The sequence below is a fragment of the Callorhinus ursinus genome, unplaced genomic scaffold, assembly GCF_003265705.2.
Source record: "Callorhinus ursinus isolate GAN/ISIS: 27379988/994484 unplaced genomic scaffold, GSC_fseal_2.0 scaffold31, whole genome shotgun sequence".
NCBI lineage: Eukaryota > Metazoa > Chordata > Mammalia > Carnivora > Otariidae > Callorhinus > Callorhinus ursinus.
This window is the reverse complement of record NW_027397093.1, coordinates 126623-141272: the sequence shown is the minus strand read 5'-3', so window position 1 is coordinate 141272 and position 14650 is coordinate 126623. Positions and strand designations below refer to the sequence as shown.

General features: G+C 53.2%; 1 protein-coding gene across 3 annotated transcripts in view; it reads right to left on the bottom strand.

The window, feature by feature from the left end:
- Window positions 1-10111: 10111 nt before the first annotated feature.
- Window positions 10112-14650, bottom strand: part of ANTXRL (ANTXR like) — a 38216-nt gene continuing 33677 nt past the window's right edge. For all 3 annotated transcript variants that reach the window (XM_073878673.1, XM_073878674.1, XM_073878675.1), the window contains one exon: window positions 10112-10587. In XM_073878673.1, coding sequence (XP_073734774.1) covers window positions 10360-10587 — 228 coding nt within the window. In that variant the 3' untranslated portion in view covers window positions 10112-10359. The remainder of the gene's footprint in view (window positions 10588-14650) is intronic.

Here is a 14650-nt window from a genome sequence, read left to right as displayed (position 1 = left end):
CGTCTGGGCTGTGGCTGTTATGTAGACTGGAAATTCTGAGTCCCAACCTTTGACGGCCTCACTTAGTAAACGCGGCTGGAGTTTCAGACCGTCGTTGCTGGACCTGATCTATAGAAAAAAAAGGAAGGACACCACGTCTCCCTTTCTTTTATTGTGCGGGTTCTACACCACTAACGATGCGGTGGGGAGCTCGGCAAAGGACATAAGTACGAGCAGCTTCCCTTTATTGGGGTATCTCTTAAGTCTGGAGGCTTCTTTAATCACTGTGTACCTTCTGTCCCCTTTATTCTTTGCCTCAACCCTACGAAGCAAGTGTGAGTTCCGTGGACTGCAGGAAGAAACAGGCTCCAGCGCTCAGATAATTTGCACAAGTCCCACTGCTCGTGAGAAGCACAGTGGTCACCCACCAGCTCTCCCTGACCCGCCGTGCGCCTGCTCTGTGCGGGGTCCCGCAGGACGCCACGGCTGCCAGCCGAGGGAGGGAGCCAGCTCCCCAGGGAAGAAGTTAATTTTTTCCTGTCTGCAGTTTGCCCTCCCTGGGTCCCCTGACTAGAATATTCTGCAGCACACTCTCTCTAGCCAACTCTTAACCCGCCCTTCAGGGTAAACGCCAGTGCCTCAGGGACCACCCGAGGCCCCTCCCTCCTGGGGAGGCACCCCCAGGGCTTCAGGGACGCCTTGGCCTCTGAGTGAAAACCAGCCCCCCGGGTGGTGTGATGGTTTTATAGTCAAGGAGACCTTTCAGAGTAACAGATACGAGTTGTCCCTTGATGCAAAATCCTCTGGTTCCCTGACCCTGAGTCCAACACTCTTTGCTCTATACACACAATGTCTCCAGGCTGTTCTTTCTGGAAGTGTGGGCTGGGGTGGGTGGGGACAGCTGGGCCGGCCTGCATAGGCTGGGGTTGGTGGGGGGAGGACAGCCACCACCCAGAGTGGCCAGAGGCCTAGGGATCACTACTATATAGCCCCGTGGGATGCCATCAGAGGAGGAAGATTTCGGCCTGCCTCTGGTCACGCGGACTGAGAGAGGGCCTACTCCTGCCTTTGGGGGCCCGGACTCCCCATCTTCCTTGGCAGTCCTTGGGTCAGAAGCAAGGTGCCCTTTTTGGTGGAGCTTCTTGGGACTTCAGCTGCCCATGGCCATGTGCACGTTGGGAGGTGCCCGCACCATGCCATGAGTGTGTCTGGGAAGTAGGTACCCTCCAGGAGGCTGTGGTCAAAGTCTAGTTATGAGGATGACCTTAGATAGGACTAGCCTGGTGGGCCCTGAGCAGAGCCCGGAGAGCCATGCCGGGCCCTGAGACCAGGACAGGCCACAGAGATTGGTGCAGAAGAGACCTGGCCCTCTGAGGGTCTACGGTGCACAGTGACCGAGGAGGTCACCAGAGGAGACCAGGCCCCAACAGTGCTTGTGCTCTCTTCTCAGGCTCTTTTCTGACCTCTCCAGCAGCCAGAACCTCACCTTCTTTCCCAAGCCCATCTCTTGCTTCCCTTCTGGGATATCCTGCACCCTTTGCCATCCATTTTAGTCTTATTATTACCTCCCTAACTGGCCCCCAGGACTCCTTCTTAGGCCCTCTGTTCTTCCCCCTCCTTGTCAGTGGTTCTGAAACTTGGCTGCCCTTTGGAATCACTTGGGCACCTCCCACTCCAGAGACAAAAGCCCGAAGACCCCCACCTGCCCCTGCAGGATCCCTGGGCTCAGCAGCCCTATCCCTGGATCATCCACTGGGTCCCCCATTATGAGGACCCTGTCCTCATGCCAATTCTGGAGCCTCTCACCTGCCCACTTGTACCCACATTCTGCCCTTGTGCCTATTTCCCCCTCCTGAATGGCCTTTCCTCACTCCTGGGTAGATGTGGGCAGCTCACTGGCCCTGGATGTGGGCTTCCATGCCATACGCAGTGACACCTATCTCTGGATTACCTGGCCAGAGATGGCTCGTGGTGACGCTGAGTCTGGCAAGAAGAGGGTGTCTGAAACCATGCTGCTCCTTGAGCCCTGATGAGTGAGCTCTGGCCTGGGGGTCAGACAGAACAGACAGCTAGGCACCCCCTGGGGTGCCTATCTGAATACTCTGTGCAAGCTCCTCCTGGGGGAAATCATGGTAGCCTGTCCTTCCCACAGCCTGGGCAGACAGTGTGAAGACCGCACCCAGCCACAAGGCTGGCAGAAGCTGGCCCAGTGCCTGGGGGTGCTGCGTACCTAGCCAGGCTGAGCTAGACTTCTCTTGAGCAATGTTATGATCTTCCTGTGGGCTGCCAAGATCCCCAGCTGCATATTTCACTCATGGCACAAAGGGTGATGGGAGCTGCTGTACTCCCACTCAGCTGAGAGTGGGTGTGGGAGGGTACCGCGTGGGCATGGAGGCCATGGGAGCCATGGGGCTGGTATGAAGGCAACACAAGCAGAGGGTGGCCTTCTCTGGAAAGGTGTGTGGGCCAAGGAAGGCGTTTTTAAGGAAGGAGGGGATTAGATGTATCTAAAGGCTCTTGGGGTGCAGAGAAGGAGTGAAGATGCAGGAGAGAGAACAGAACAGGGACACCAGTTCCATGAGAAGCAGGTGGGGAATGGGAGTCAGGGCATAAGCAGAGACTCTGACATTAGTTAGGAAGGAAAACCCAAACCCTCTGTTGTGACATTTAAGGGAAATGGGCTGGGAATGGGGGCATATCAGAAAAGAGAGGGCATTCCTTCCATGTGCTCTCAGGTTGTTTTTGTCCGGAGGCAATTGCAGGTGCTGAGTGTGGGGTGAAGTAGTGAGGTCAGAGGTAGGCAGAGGTTTGAAATCGTCATTGGGATAAACATTAACCTATGGCTGGTATCTATCTTGAGTATTGATCATGGACTTGGAGTCACCCTGATGGGTTAGGCCTGAGTGAAGACACCGCTGGTCCAGGAACACAGAGCTTGTTTTAACCAGTTGTGTACAGACCCAGGAACTCATTCTGTCCCATCCAGAGCGCTAGTTCTCCACCCTTGATCAGCCCCACCAGTCCTTCCAGAATCTTCTAGAGAGTCTGCCGACTCTCCCTCTTAGCAGACCACTCAGTGGGTTTCTCTCCTGGTATCTGCTCTCTGGCCTGGTGAGTCAGCAAATGTGGCTTTGTTCCTTTGTGTGTTTGAGCTCCAGCGCCTTTGTTTTATTCTTTGACCACTGGGGATAAAAGAATGAGCTGCCATGGCTGTAGCTTCTCATTCTTTCCTCGTTTATTAATTTCCCGCTTCTGGTTTCCATCTCAGTCAACAGGGACGGCATCTGCAGATCTGTCTCTTGATTTAGTCCATTTTTTTCTCTTCAATTATGCCCAGTCATATTAGATTTCTAATTTAGTGCCACTTTAAAACTTTGATCGTCTTTAAACTCTGCCATTTTCATAATTAGTTGTTCTTGTCTTATAGTTTTTATTCCTTTATTTTGTTTGAACATTTCACACACTCTTATTTTAATTTCCCTTTTAGGTTGCTCTATTATCTCTACTTTCTGGGCCCTGAGTTTGTCTCTTTTATCTGCTGGCTTTCCTTGGCTAGATACCTAGGATTTTTTTCCCCCCTTGAGCTCCTCTTTAGCAGGAAATGTTTTCCATGAGAACCCCCAGTACTCTGGTTGGGGGAGGCATCCCAGAGGGACAAGGTCATGTTTGGTTTTGCTGGAAGCTGGAGATTCTGTTAGGTCCAGACGGACTTTAATGCTAGCTTCTCAGCTCAGGTTTCCCACACCACGCATACCACACTGCTGACTTGGGACCCTCATCTCCCACTGGAGCTTGGGGCACGTGGCCCTCCTCTGTGTCCTGGCTGGGGCTGGGGATGAGGATTTTTGTCCTGTTTCATGGGGAGCATTGCCCTCAGCAGCTCTGACATAAAAGGAAGCAGATCCAGCTCTCTGCGTGCCTGAGAGCTGAGACTTCACCTCTCAACTCATCTGGTCAAGTTTCTTCTTCTTCTTCCTCCTCCTCTTCTTCTTACATTTCTGGCAACTAGAAAATGGCTTTTCTTATTTTTTAGCTGGAATTTGTGAAGCACTGAGGCTTCAGTGGAGATGGGTGGGCATTAACTTCGGAGGGCACCAGCCTGGCAGAGCTGTATGTTTTCCCCCAGTGGCGTTCAGTAGCCCAGGACAGGCACAAGAAAGGCAAACAATTGGTTTCATCCAGTTGACTCAGAGGTGTTACCCTGAGCGTGTGACACAAAGAAATGGGGCCAGGGAAGAGCAGCATATTGGAGTGAGATTGACCTAGGGGCTGGGCCCTGGGGCCTGTGATGGAAAGAAAATGGGAATGACTATGGGTGGGAGGTCCTGATGGGGTTAAAAAACAATGGGGTGGGAGTATTAAGTCAATAAACTGGATGTGTACGCGGTGTTGGCGAGAGGCAGGTGTCTTAATTGTGCGGTCAGTGGATCACAATGTTCAGGGTGCGGTCAGGGGTAGGCAGGTGGCTTGCAGTGCAGGGAGGTGGAGGCTGAGAGGTCAAAGATAAGAGGTCATGACATTGGAAGGGACATCCCACGGAGGTCAAGGTTCGCTGGGATAACAGCAGGCGTTGGGCTGCCTGGCTGTGTCAGCCGAGTATGAGGTCTATAGCCAAAGGGAAAGAGAGGGATGGCTGGGGTAGAGGGCAGAGAGTGGCACAGCAGAGTGGCAGGGCTCTTCCCTGAGTCCTTGACAGTGAGCAGGACCCATGCACTGGGGCCCACTGGGCTCCGGCACAGGGGCTGGAGCAGGCCACTGGCAGAGACCTAACCGCCCCAGCTGGGAGTCTGCTCTTAGAACAGGAGGCCATGTGGGAGGCCTGTGGGCTGGAAAAGTGCATGCTGAGGGTTTAGGGCACTGCAGGGTCCCCCCCCCCCGCCCCCTGCCAAGTACTCTCCCATTTCTCCAGGTTTTAAAGAAATATCAGCAGTCTCCAGAAAAGGGAAAAACAGTGTCACCATTGACGGTGTGACAGAAAGTGACACCTAATGGACATGCAATTAACTAAGTGGTGACACAGAAGTCTCCGTATTTGTTCTACGGCTCTCTAACACTGACGGTTTAATGGGACTAGTAAACAAATGTAAGCTCTGAGCGCCATCTCCTGGAACAATCTACCACATCACACTGACCTCCCGTTATCCTCATGCCCATCCTCAATGAGGCGGCTGAGCTCCTAATGCCCGAGGCTACAAGGCAGGAAGGCCCCTGGGGAGGGGTCACTGCAGGAAATGCACATCACCTCCTGTGCCTTCTGTCCCCTGAGCCCCCAGGGGACTTGCGCTGATTGAGCCCCAGCCCATCTTGGAGGGTGTTCCCGGCCCCGGCCCACCGAAGGCAGGGCCCCTGCCCCTAACCTTCTTCTCCTTTATGGCCTCCTGTCTGTGTGGCCAGCACCTCTCACCACCAACCATTTGCTCCCTGAGCCAGAGTTTGCTTCCCAGGGATGTCCACCGCCCATGGGTAGCGGGAAAGAAAAAAATGTTCAGGATTTCTAGTTACAAGAAATTGCATTTTTGGATTTGAGAATCCCAGGTGACTTTTGGGCTCGCAGGCTGCAACACTGGGCATTCTATATGTCGTTGGAGCCCCAGAATTTCCACAAGGGTCATGAACATGGGGCAGGGGCCCCCAGAATGTCGAGGCACCAACACACTCTTCTTCAGCTCTTCATTCGTCAAAGGAGATGATGAGTCCCCAAGGTCCCTCCCCGATCTTACTGTCTGACCTGAGTAATTGGGTCCCGACCCAGCATTGCCTCAAATTCCCAGGGAGCTGTCATGCAGGACCTGCCACGTGGGAGCCCTCACTGTGGTGTGAGTGCAGGGCACTACGCACATCATCACGCTCAATCTCCACATAGCTGTCGTCTCTACAGAGGGGAGAGTGACTTGCCTGTGGTCACCCAGCTTGTCCTTAACTACGGATCTTTTCACAGGATCCCCCATGTCCTCCAGAACCCACCACTTGAAAAGGGACTCCTGACAATATCAGTTGGTAAATGGCTGTTATGGGCTGAATTGTGTCCTTGCCAAATTAATCTGTGGATGCCCTAATCCCCTAGTACCTCGGAATGTGATTATTTGGAGATAGGGTCTTTAAAGAGATAATAAAATTAAATGAGGTCACTAGGGTGGGCTCTGTTCCAATATGACTGGTGTCCTTAAACAGGGGATGGGGACACGAACACACACAAAGTAGAGGCCTGTGAAGGCACAGGAGGAGATGGCCATTTACTGACCAAGGAGAGAGGCCTCAGCAAGAATGAGACCTGCAGACACCTTGGTCTTGGACTTCTAGCCTCCAGAATTGTAAGAAAATGAATTTCTGCTGTTTAAGCCGCAGAGTCTCTGGCACCTTGTTATGGCAGCCCGTGCAGGGTCCGCTGGATTGGAGACGCCCTGCACGTCCCGTCTGCGGCTAACTGAGCCCAGACTGCGCGCGAGGGACCAGACTTCTCTGTCTCTCCCCACTGCGCAAGCCCAGCCCCCCCTCCCCCGGCTGGCACAGGCCTGGGCTGTAGGTCAGAGGCAGTAGGCAGGCATGCGACCCTAAGAGAAGGGGCGGGTGCCGAGGGCAGGTGAGAGCAGACCCCAAGGGGCTCTTACTTGCTCACATGGCTCAGCTTCTTAGGGCATCAGGAAGACAAAGAAAGTGGGAGAAAGGATGTAGGGCAACGAGGGCGCCACTCGTTGAGGGACAGATGGATCAGGCTGCCCAGCATGTGGCAGACAACGTTGGAGGCACCTGCCCAGCCCGTGGTCACACCCTCCACCCTGCTCCCACACCCCATGCTGGGCCTCACAGCAGCCATGTGCCCACATGCACATCCTTCCCGCATCCATGCGACACTGGAGAGCAGCCAGTCAACCTGAGCAGAGGACCGGCAACGGGACACTGGGGACCTTTGGGCAGCTAAGTGCACAGGGAGGAGGAGACGGGGACGAGAGCATGGGAGGGACAGAGCCCAGAGACCACAAGGCCCAGAGGAGGCCACGTTCGCAGGAGAGCCTGAAAGAGAAGGCGTTGTTCCCACGGGCGTTCCAGGGCCTGCTCCCGCCGCGGCCTGGCTGCCTCTCTGACCACAGGTCCGGACCCACAGCTGGTGTCGTTCTCTTCTGCTGCTGTCTGGTGTGCGGTCAGGCTGTGGTCTCCTGCAGGGAGGGCCCTTCTGGCAGGATGTCTCCAACTTTTCCATGGAAATTCCTCCATTGACAGGGGACGTGAACAAGCGGAGGGCACACTCTGAAGTGGTCTCTGAAATTTTTGTGAGCTTTGTGGTTCATCTGAAAGATTCACAATTTCATGCTAGAATTCTTCATATTGAAGAGTGCAGATGTCATATCCTCCGAGGGCCCCTCCTCCTCCAGCACTGGGCCAAAGTTCTGTCCTGCAGGAGGCCCTGCATGGCTGTCGCCAAGGCATCCAGTGCCAGCCTTCTGTCCTGGTGGCGCTGGCGAGGCTGGGTCCCGGGGCCCCTCACCACCCAGCCTCCCCTCTGGCAGGTGGCAATGGCCCCAGGCCTTTGTCCTCACTCCTTCTCCACTCTACTCCCTCTCTCTGAGACACTAGGCACCGCCCCTCAGGAGCTGCTGTCTTGACACAAGGTGGAAGACAGATGGACCTCAGACCACTTGTTTCCCACTGCAAACAGGCCGTACCAAGGGCGTGGCGACCTGCTTAGAGTGTGGAATGGGAAACAGGGAGAGCAAGGGAACTGAGTGGATGTTTCTGTAGACTACTTTACCCTGGGAGCAGATCACCGAGCACAGCACAGCGAGAAGCACCAGACAGTGCTTGAGAAATAAAGTTTCTTTCTGCCACCCTGCCTGCCTTGACATCCCGGGCCCGCTGCACGGACAAGGACAGGAGAGGAGTTGTTACGTGTGCACCTCCAACATGGAGGCGGGCGTGTGTGCACTGCGGCTTGCACGCTCATGAAGGAGGTCTGTGGCTGAGCCGGGTGGGGTCTGAGGGAGGCTCCTGGCTTCCAGAAGCACACGCGTCGGCCCAGGTTCGGAGGTCCACTCTGTGTCTATAGGGGCCACTTCACGTGACACCAAGAGGCACTCGGAAAATGTCTAAGGTAAGGAGTAAGCATTGCCCAGTATATTCCCCCTTGTACACCTTTCAGCTCAGGACAGATCAGATGTCAGACTTATTTTCTAAAAATGTCCTGCCCTGCCCAAAAACCTCGGGCAGGAGGCGGAGACAGGTGAACTGCAAGTCAGCTGTCAGTGGTGGGCTATGCCCCTTTCCCCTTTGAGAAGGCGAGGAGCTCCCGGCTGATGACAAGCCAGAAGATCTGCTGAGCTAGAACCTGGGACGACAGGGTGGGAGTGTGGGCCCGGGAAGGGGTCTCCAAAGAGACTCGCTTTTCCTGCTGCCTCCTGATATTGTCAGCACCGGAAGAAAGGCAAGGGTCAGTGGCTGCGGGGGGGCCGGGGCAGGCCAATGTTCCTCTCAGATGTCCATGCCTACTTCCCTCCTCAGCTCAGGGATGAGGAAGGAGTGATGAGCCCTACTTCATATATATTGGCTAAAAGTAAGAAGGCTCTCAGTGTCCGTTAACGAACAGGCATGTTGGTTTCAGTCAGGACCATACCCTTCTCCACACAAGGTCATAGAGGCTCTGAGACAGGCACCACCTTCTACATGGATATAACGTCAGAGCACGGAGCTAGTTTCAGAAAAGTGTCCTTGGACCTCTCAGGCCGGGGTCATGCTTTCACCAGTTACAGACAAAATACTCCACTTCTTGAGAAGAGATGAAATCTCTCTATACACTTTCATGTTGTTTTAACTCCCTTTATGTCCAATAAAAAAATGTTTCACACACTTTTCTTGGTATCATGAGCTCTTGGCCCATTTGTGCATGACCCGTAGGCACCAGCGGCTCAGTGAAGAACCAGTGGAACTCATCCCACACTGCACAGGCATCCGTGACCTACCTGTCTGGACCCTTCCCCACGGGGCCACACAGGGGAGGGGCCACCTGCTAGCCAGGCATCTGGCGCCCCTCCTTACCACGCTCTGTGTTTACACTGCCCGTGGTTTTCACTCTTGTAACACCAGAGCGAACCAAAACATTGACTAGGGCCTCACATTCCATGAGGGACGTCATGGAGCAGTTGCTTGTTCTCTTTCAAGCACCTATATAGTTGCTCTGGAACGGGTCGTGGAACTGGGCCCCAGTGGAACTACCGAGTCCTGTGCCACAGGGTTAAGCCTCCTCTTCTACTTCCTCCATTTCGAGTTGGCTTATTTCTCTGAGACACCGTGTGCCTGGCATTTTGTGCCAGGAAAAGCTCTATTATAAACAGCTTGTGAGACTGTTGTGCTGGCGGACGTGCAAAGGGCCCACGATGGGGCAGGGGATGTTCTCTCTCACGGCTCCCATCCTGGCTGGTGGCGGGAAACAGATCTGGGGCCCAAGCCGTGACAGGATGGGGAGGTGGGGAAGGGGTTCACGAGAAAGAGCAGCTCCAGATACAAATGCTTTGGAGAGTTACACTGCAAACAATCTCCACATACGTATACACAGGCCACACCAGGAAAACCTTTTATTTTTTTTTTAAAATGATGGTCATCACTAACCAGCCACTTTAATTCATACAGATTAAAAACCCAAACCTGACATATTTTTGGCTATGTTTGTCTTACAGAAATTCCACTGAAAAGCATAATTAGGACATTCAAGGATATGAGGCTGAAGGTGGAAAGGACTTTAATTTCCTATCAGTGTGGGTTGGAGATGACTGGTTATGGTCCTGCCAACAGCTAACGGCAAATCGGGAGGGTTTACATTCTCGAGGGGAATGGAGAGGATCCTCTAAAGTTCTGGGCTTAGGGACCATTTGGGGTGTCTGGAAAGAGAAGTTGCCCTGGCAGCTTGGTGAGCTTTAGGGGTGTTTGCCTCTTTCTAGGACACATGCAAAAGGTGGGTAACCAAACTATGAAAACCAAGAATGTGGAGTGAAGGAGGGGAGAGACTCTAGTCTTTCTCTCTGCATAAAGTTAGGGAACGAGACACAGTATCATATCCATATTTCAGAGACATTTGGGACTTTTTTCAAGGAGCAGAATTTGGCCAAAACCCCAGGCGTCGCAGCCCTTGGTGACAGATGAAGAGCTGGCTGTGGGAGGTGGGAGGCATCCATGTCTGCATCCAGAAGACACCAGGGTGCTTTGTCCTGGCAGGAGCAGCATAGACTGTATGTCTCACACAGTGGAGTGATGTTCTCCAGGTAACCAACTCGCTTGCTGATCAGCGACAGATTCCACCTCCTTTGACTGTAAACCAAGACTCGATACATATGTCTAATTCAGTGCACAAAGGGCTCTTAATAATCTTGGGGTTTTGGTGCCTTAGAGGCTGGGCTATGGGGACGGGAGTGACAAAGTGGTTCCGCAGACTGCTCGGGTCGGGGGAGAGACCAGCGGCAGCATCCTGGAGGGGACCCGGGAGCACATGGGTGGAGAGTGTTGGTACTGTGAGCAGCAGCTGTTGAGGGGGAAGCATGTCTGGGTGGGTGGAAGGCAGATCTTTGGGCAGCAGGGCAACTGCCTGCAGGGGGACTTCACTAGGGTGAAGTTGAAGAACCGACCCTGTAGGGAAGAGAAGAGAGACAGTAGCTGAGGAACCACCGGAGCCGAAAGCTGTGGTTTCTCCAGCTGCTGGGCCTGCCGAACACCTTCTCTACTTAAGCCCGTGCTTTTCCTGTTGCCCAGAACCCCACTGATCGCCCTGCTGGATCTGTGGGGGCCTGCTGGTCTCCAGAAAACCCCTTCAGTCCCCAAAGGTGCTCCATGTAGTGGGCAGACTTGGGGCTTCTGTGAACCTGTCATTCATTCATTCAAAGGGTTACCTTGAGTTCCTGAGAGTCAAAATGGGAGCCGACTGCTGCTTTCTCTTACTGAGACTGTCATCATCACCACTCTAATTTTAAAAATCCTTACGAACCCCTTAGAATGACCTTGGTTTTTCCCTCCTAATGTAGCCACATTAGAAAAACAACATACCTAAAACCCCTAAGACCCCTTGGATTTCTAAGTATGTTCTTTTTTTTTTTTTAAAGATTTATTTATTTATTTATTAGAGAGAGAGAGAGAGAGAGAGCACAAGTAGGCAGAGAGGCAGGCAGAGGGAGAGGAAGAAGCAGGCTCCCTGCTGAGAAGGGAGCCTGACGCGGGGCTCCATCCCAGGACCCTGGGATCACGACCTGAGCCGAAGGCAGCCGCTTAACCAACTGAGCCACCCAGGCGCCCCTCTAAGTATGTTCTTAAGGAACCCAGGACACCTGGAGCCTGACCTTGTCCTTTTTCACACCCACAAGGATGTTGAGCCAATGAAACTTTCGGAAAATACGCACTTGGGAACCTGCACCCCTCTGTGCAGAGTGGAGCCGAGCCCAGAGATGGGCAAGGATTCCTCTCGGTGACTTTCCCTGGCGGACATACTTTGTAAACTGTCACTCTGTGGGCCACATTCTATGTAACATCACCTTAGTGTCCATCAAGTTAATATTTCATCTTTCATAGATAAGTATTTTTGCTTTCCCTGATCATAAAAGTAACACTTTCCCATTGCAGAGAACCCAGACAATACAGACAAACATGCATGAAGAAATAGAAGTTGCTTGTTTCCAACCACCCACAATGACCACTCTGAATAGAATCTTGAACTCTCTGCACATAGCAAGTTCTTTGATCATTTATTTAGCAATCCCTTTTATGATCTCTGCTCCCTAGCTGGCCATTCTCACCTCCAGACCCACAGCCCAGGCATGCGTTCTGCGGCCACCCTCCAGCTGGCTCCCCATATTATCCCTGCTCACCTTCCCTGCCTCCTTCTCCCCAGGTCTCTCCAGCCTCCAGGTCACCAGGCCCAGCCTCAGGGTCTACTTGGCCAGGGTCAGACCCTGTCCTGAGCCACCTGTGTCTCCGGTCACCTGTCCATTCTCACCTTCCTGTGCACCCATGGACCATCCAGGCCCTCAGGCTCCCTTTTAGGCCTACCCGACTATGTCTGTTCCCATGGTCACCTGGCTCTGCACACTCCTAGTCCAGGCTGCACAGGATCATCTCTGAGGAGATCCCCCCATCTCCTACTTTGACCTGTGCCTCCCACTGCCAGGTGTGCTCGCCAGCACCAGGCTCCTGGCGTGGTGCCAAGCTGCCCTGCACGGACCCAGGCAACCCTAAGCTGTGCCCTCTAAGAGTTCCTGAACCCTACGCTATACCCCCCCGCCCCGCCTCTCCTTTTCACACATCCAGACCCACCCATTCTCAAATGCCACCTTTGTCACACCACATTCCCGAGCTGAATTCCAACACTGCAGTGCGTCTCTTCTCAATACTGTGGTCAGTCTGTCTCAGGCCCATGGGGAGGGCCTTGGTCAACTGGCAGGACCCTCACCATCCCTGCCCCAGGATCACATCAAAAACTCCTAAACTATTCTTAACTGTTTTCTTTTTGTGTGCGTGCGTGTGTGTGTGTGTGTGTGTGTGTGTGTGTTTGTGTGTGAACTTAAAATCAGTTTTCCCTAAACATGTTTGTTACAATTCCTCTAAAGGAGAACTAAGCCCATGAGTTCCTCTGGGAGGAGTTGACAATGGGGTCTAGGTTTTTATGTTCTCAAATCTTCTTTTCTAGCACTGGGTAAAAGTCTGTGGTTTCATTACAGGTCAATATACTTGTGTGGTACAGGTACATGGATGTGTTGCTCTCGAGAATAGACTGGAATCTTTTATCTTTATTTCTAGTTTCTTTATTTCTGCTTATTTACTCCAGAACGCAAATAGATTATTCTAGACCGAGCAGCCGCTGTGGGAGCCCTCTGATTTGGTCAAGAGATGACTGTGGGGCACATGTGCTGAGGCCCATCCTCCCCCCAATGCCTGAGCCTGTCCCTGGGAGCTGCAGGCTGGATCTGCCATGGGTTGCTGGGAGGAGCGAGGGGTCCCATGTGGCGGGGGACCCTGGAGGGACACAGAGACCCTGAATCTGTGGTGCAAGTGTCAAGGGGTGAGTGGGGGGGTCTGGGGGCTGAGGGGCGTCTCCTTCCTCTCTGCCTTCCTACTATTTGATGATCGAAGCCAGTGACCAATCCCTTCTTCCATCATCTCCAGGCTGCCCAGTGAAGGGACTAACCTTGAATCTGCTGGCCAGTGGTGGCTTGCTAGCCCTAATCTCCAGTGCTTTGCAGTATTGGCTCCATTACTGCATTTCCTGCTGCTTCACGAGGAATGTGTGCGTGTGCGCGCATGTCCTTGCCCGTGCTTGGGCATGCCTCTGTGTGTGTGTGTGAGAGAGAGAGATTGTGTGAGTTCTGGGTCGGGGGAGGGAGGGTTGCAGAACGCTGGGGAGCCAGCTGCCGTCATAATCCCAGAGTTATCATCTGAGACCTTCCCAAAGTTCACTGGCTTGATAGTCGGCTGTCAAATTCAGCCTTCCTGGAGGAGTGAAGCCGTGTCCCAGCTTTGTCACACACCCCTCCCTGGTGGCACTCCCTCCATAGGTAGGGTCAAAGGCTCAGGAGCTCTGTGACCATTAATGTATCATAAGGCCCATCTGTATCCAGCTCTAATTGTTCTCTGGAGAAACTCTTTCCCAGCAAACATGCCCGAGGTCTATAATCAGCGTGTTAGGAAGGTAAGATATTGACATTCACAACTGTTTGCACGTCTAACGCACTGCACTGTGAACAGAAATACATTCCACATGTTTCCCTATCACCCTGACAGTATGGTACACGGGTCAGAGCATGGACTTGGATGTGAGCCTCCCCCGGGGTCATTCATTGCCCTGTCATACCCCTCCACAACCCTGTCACATTGAGTCCATCACTAAATTCAGAGGCTCAGTTCCCACAGCTGTGACATGCAGAGAAGTGACCACCTTGCAGGATAGAGGGGCAGTCATATGACAGCGAGGCACTGGGCTTTTGGTGCTGGCCCTAGAGCTTCACGCCTGGGCCAGTCTGGGCAGGTGACTTAACTGTGTGGCCTCGGCTTTTTCCCCCATGGAGGTGTTAGTTGTATAAAACCCTTAGGACAGTGTCTGGCCGTCTGGGGGCTCTGTGTAAATGGCAGGTGCGGTCTCTGGTGAGGTGGCTGTGAGAAGGAAAGGAGCTGCTGTGCACAAAGCCTCTCGAGGGGGACATGCAGATTACACGCACTGGGACACAGTTCTAGGACAGTGGGCAGCACCTGCAGCGGGGGAAGGTAAGGTGGCCTGATTTTCCTGGTGGATCTAGCAGTACCACCATCTGTGAACTAGTGGGCTGCCCTGGGATAAGGCAACAAAGGAAGAGACTCAGGATCTCAGAGGGGAGCCAGGGTTTGGCTCAAGATTAAGAAACTAGACTGAGTCTTGCTGTGTCATTTTGTATCTGTGTATAGGGAGAGCTGGTCTAGAAGTCAACGTTTTTAGAAAAAGTCCTCTGGGGATTTAAAGGTGGGGGGAGGGGGTGAACAGAGTCTCAGGCATTTTACAAACATTTAAAGGATCTGCTTTCCTACATGGAAGCACCAGGCCACGCCCATTACCGACCCCAAGCAGCCTAGGCTGGGGGTCTGGGGCTGCACACTCAGGACTGGACTTGGGACTGAGTTGGTGTGCAGAGACGCAGGTCCCAGTGACACTCAGACCCTTTGGTTCCTGGTTGAT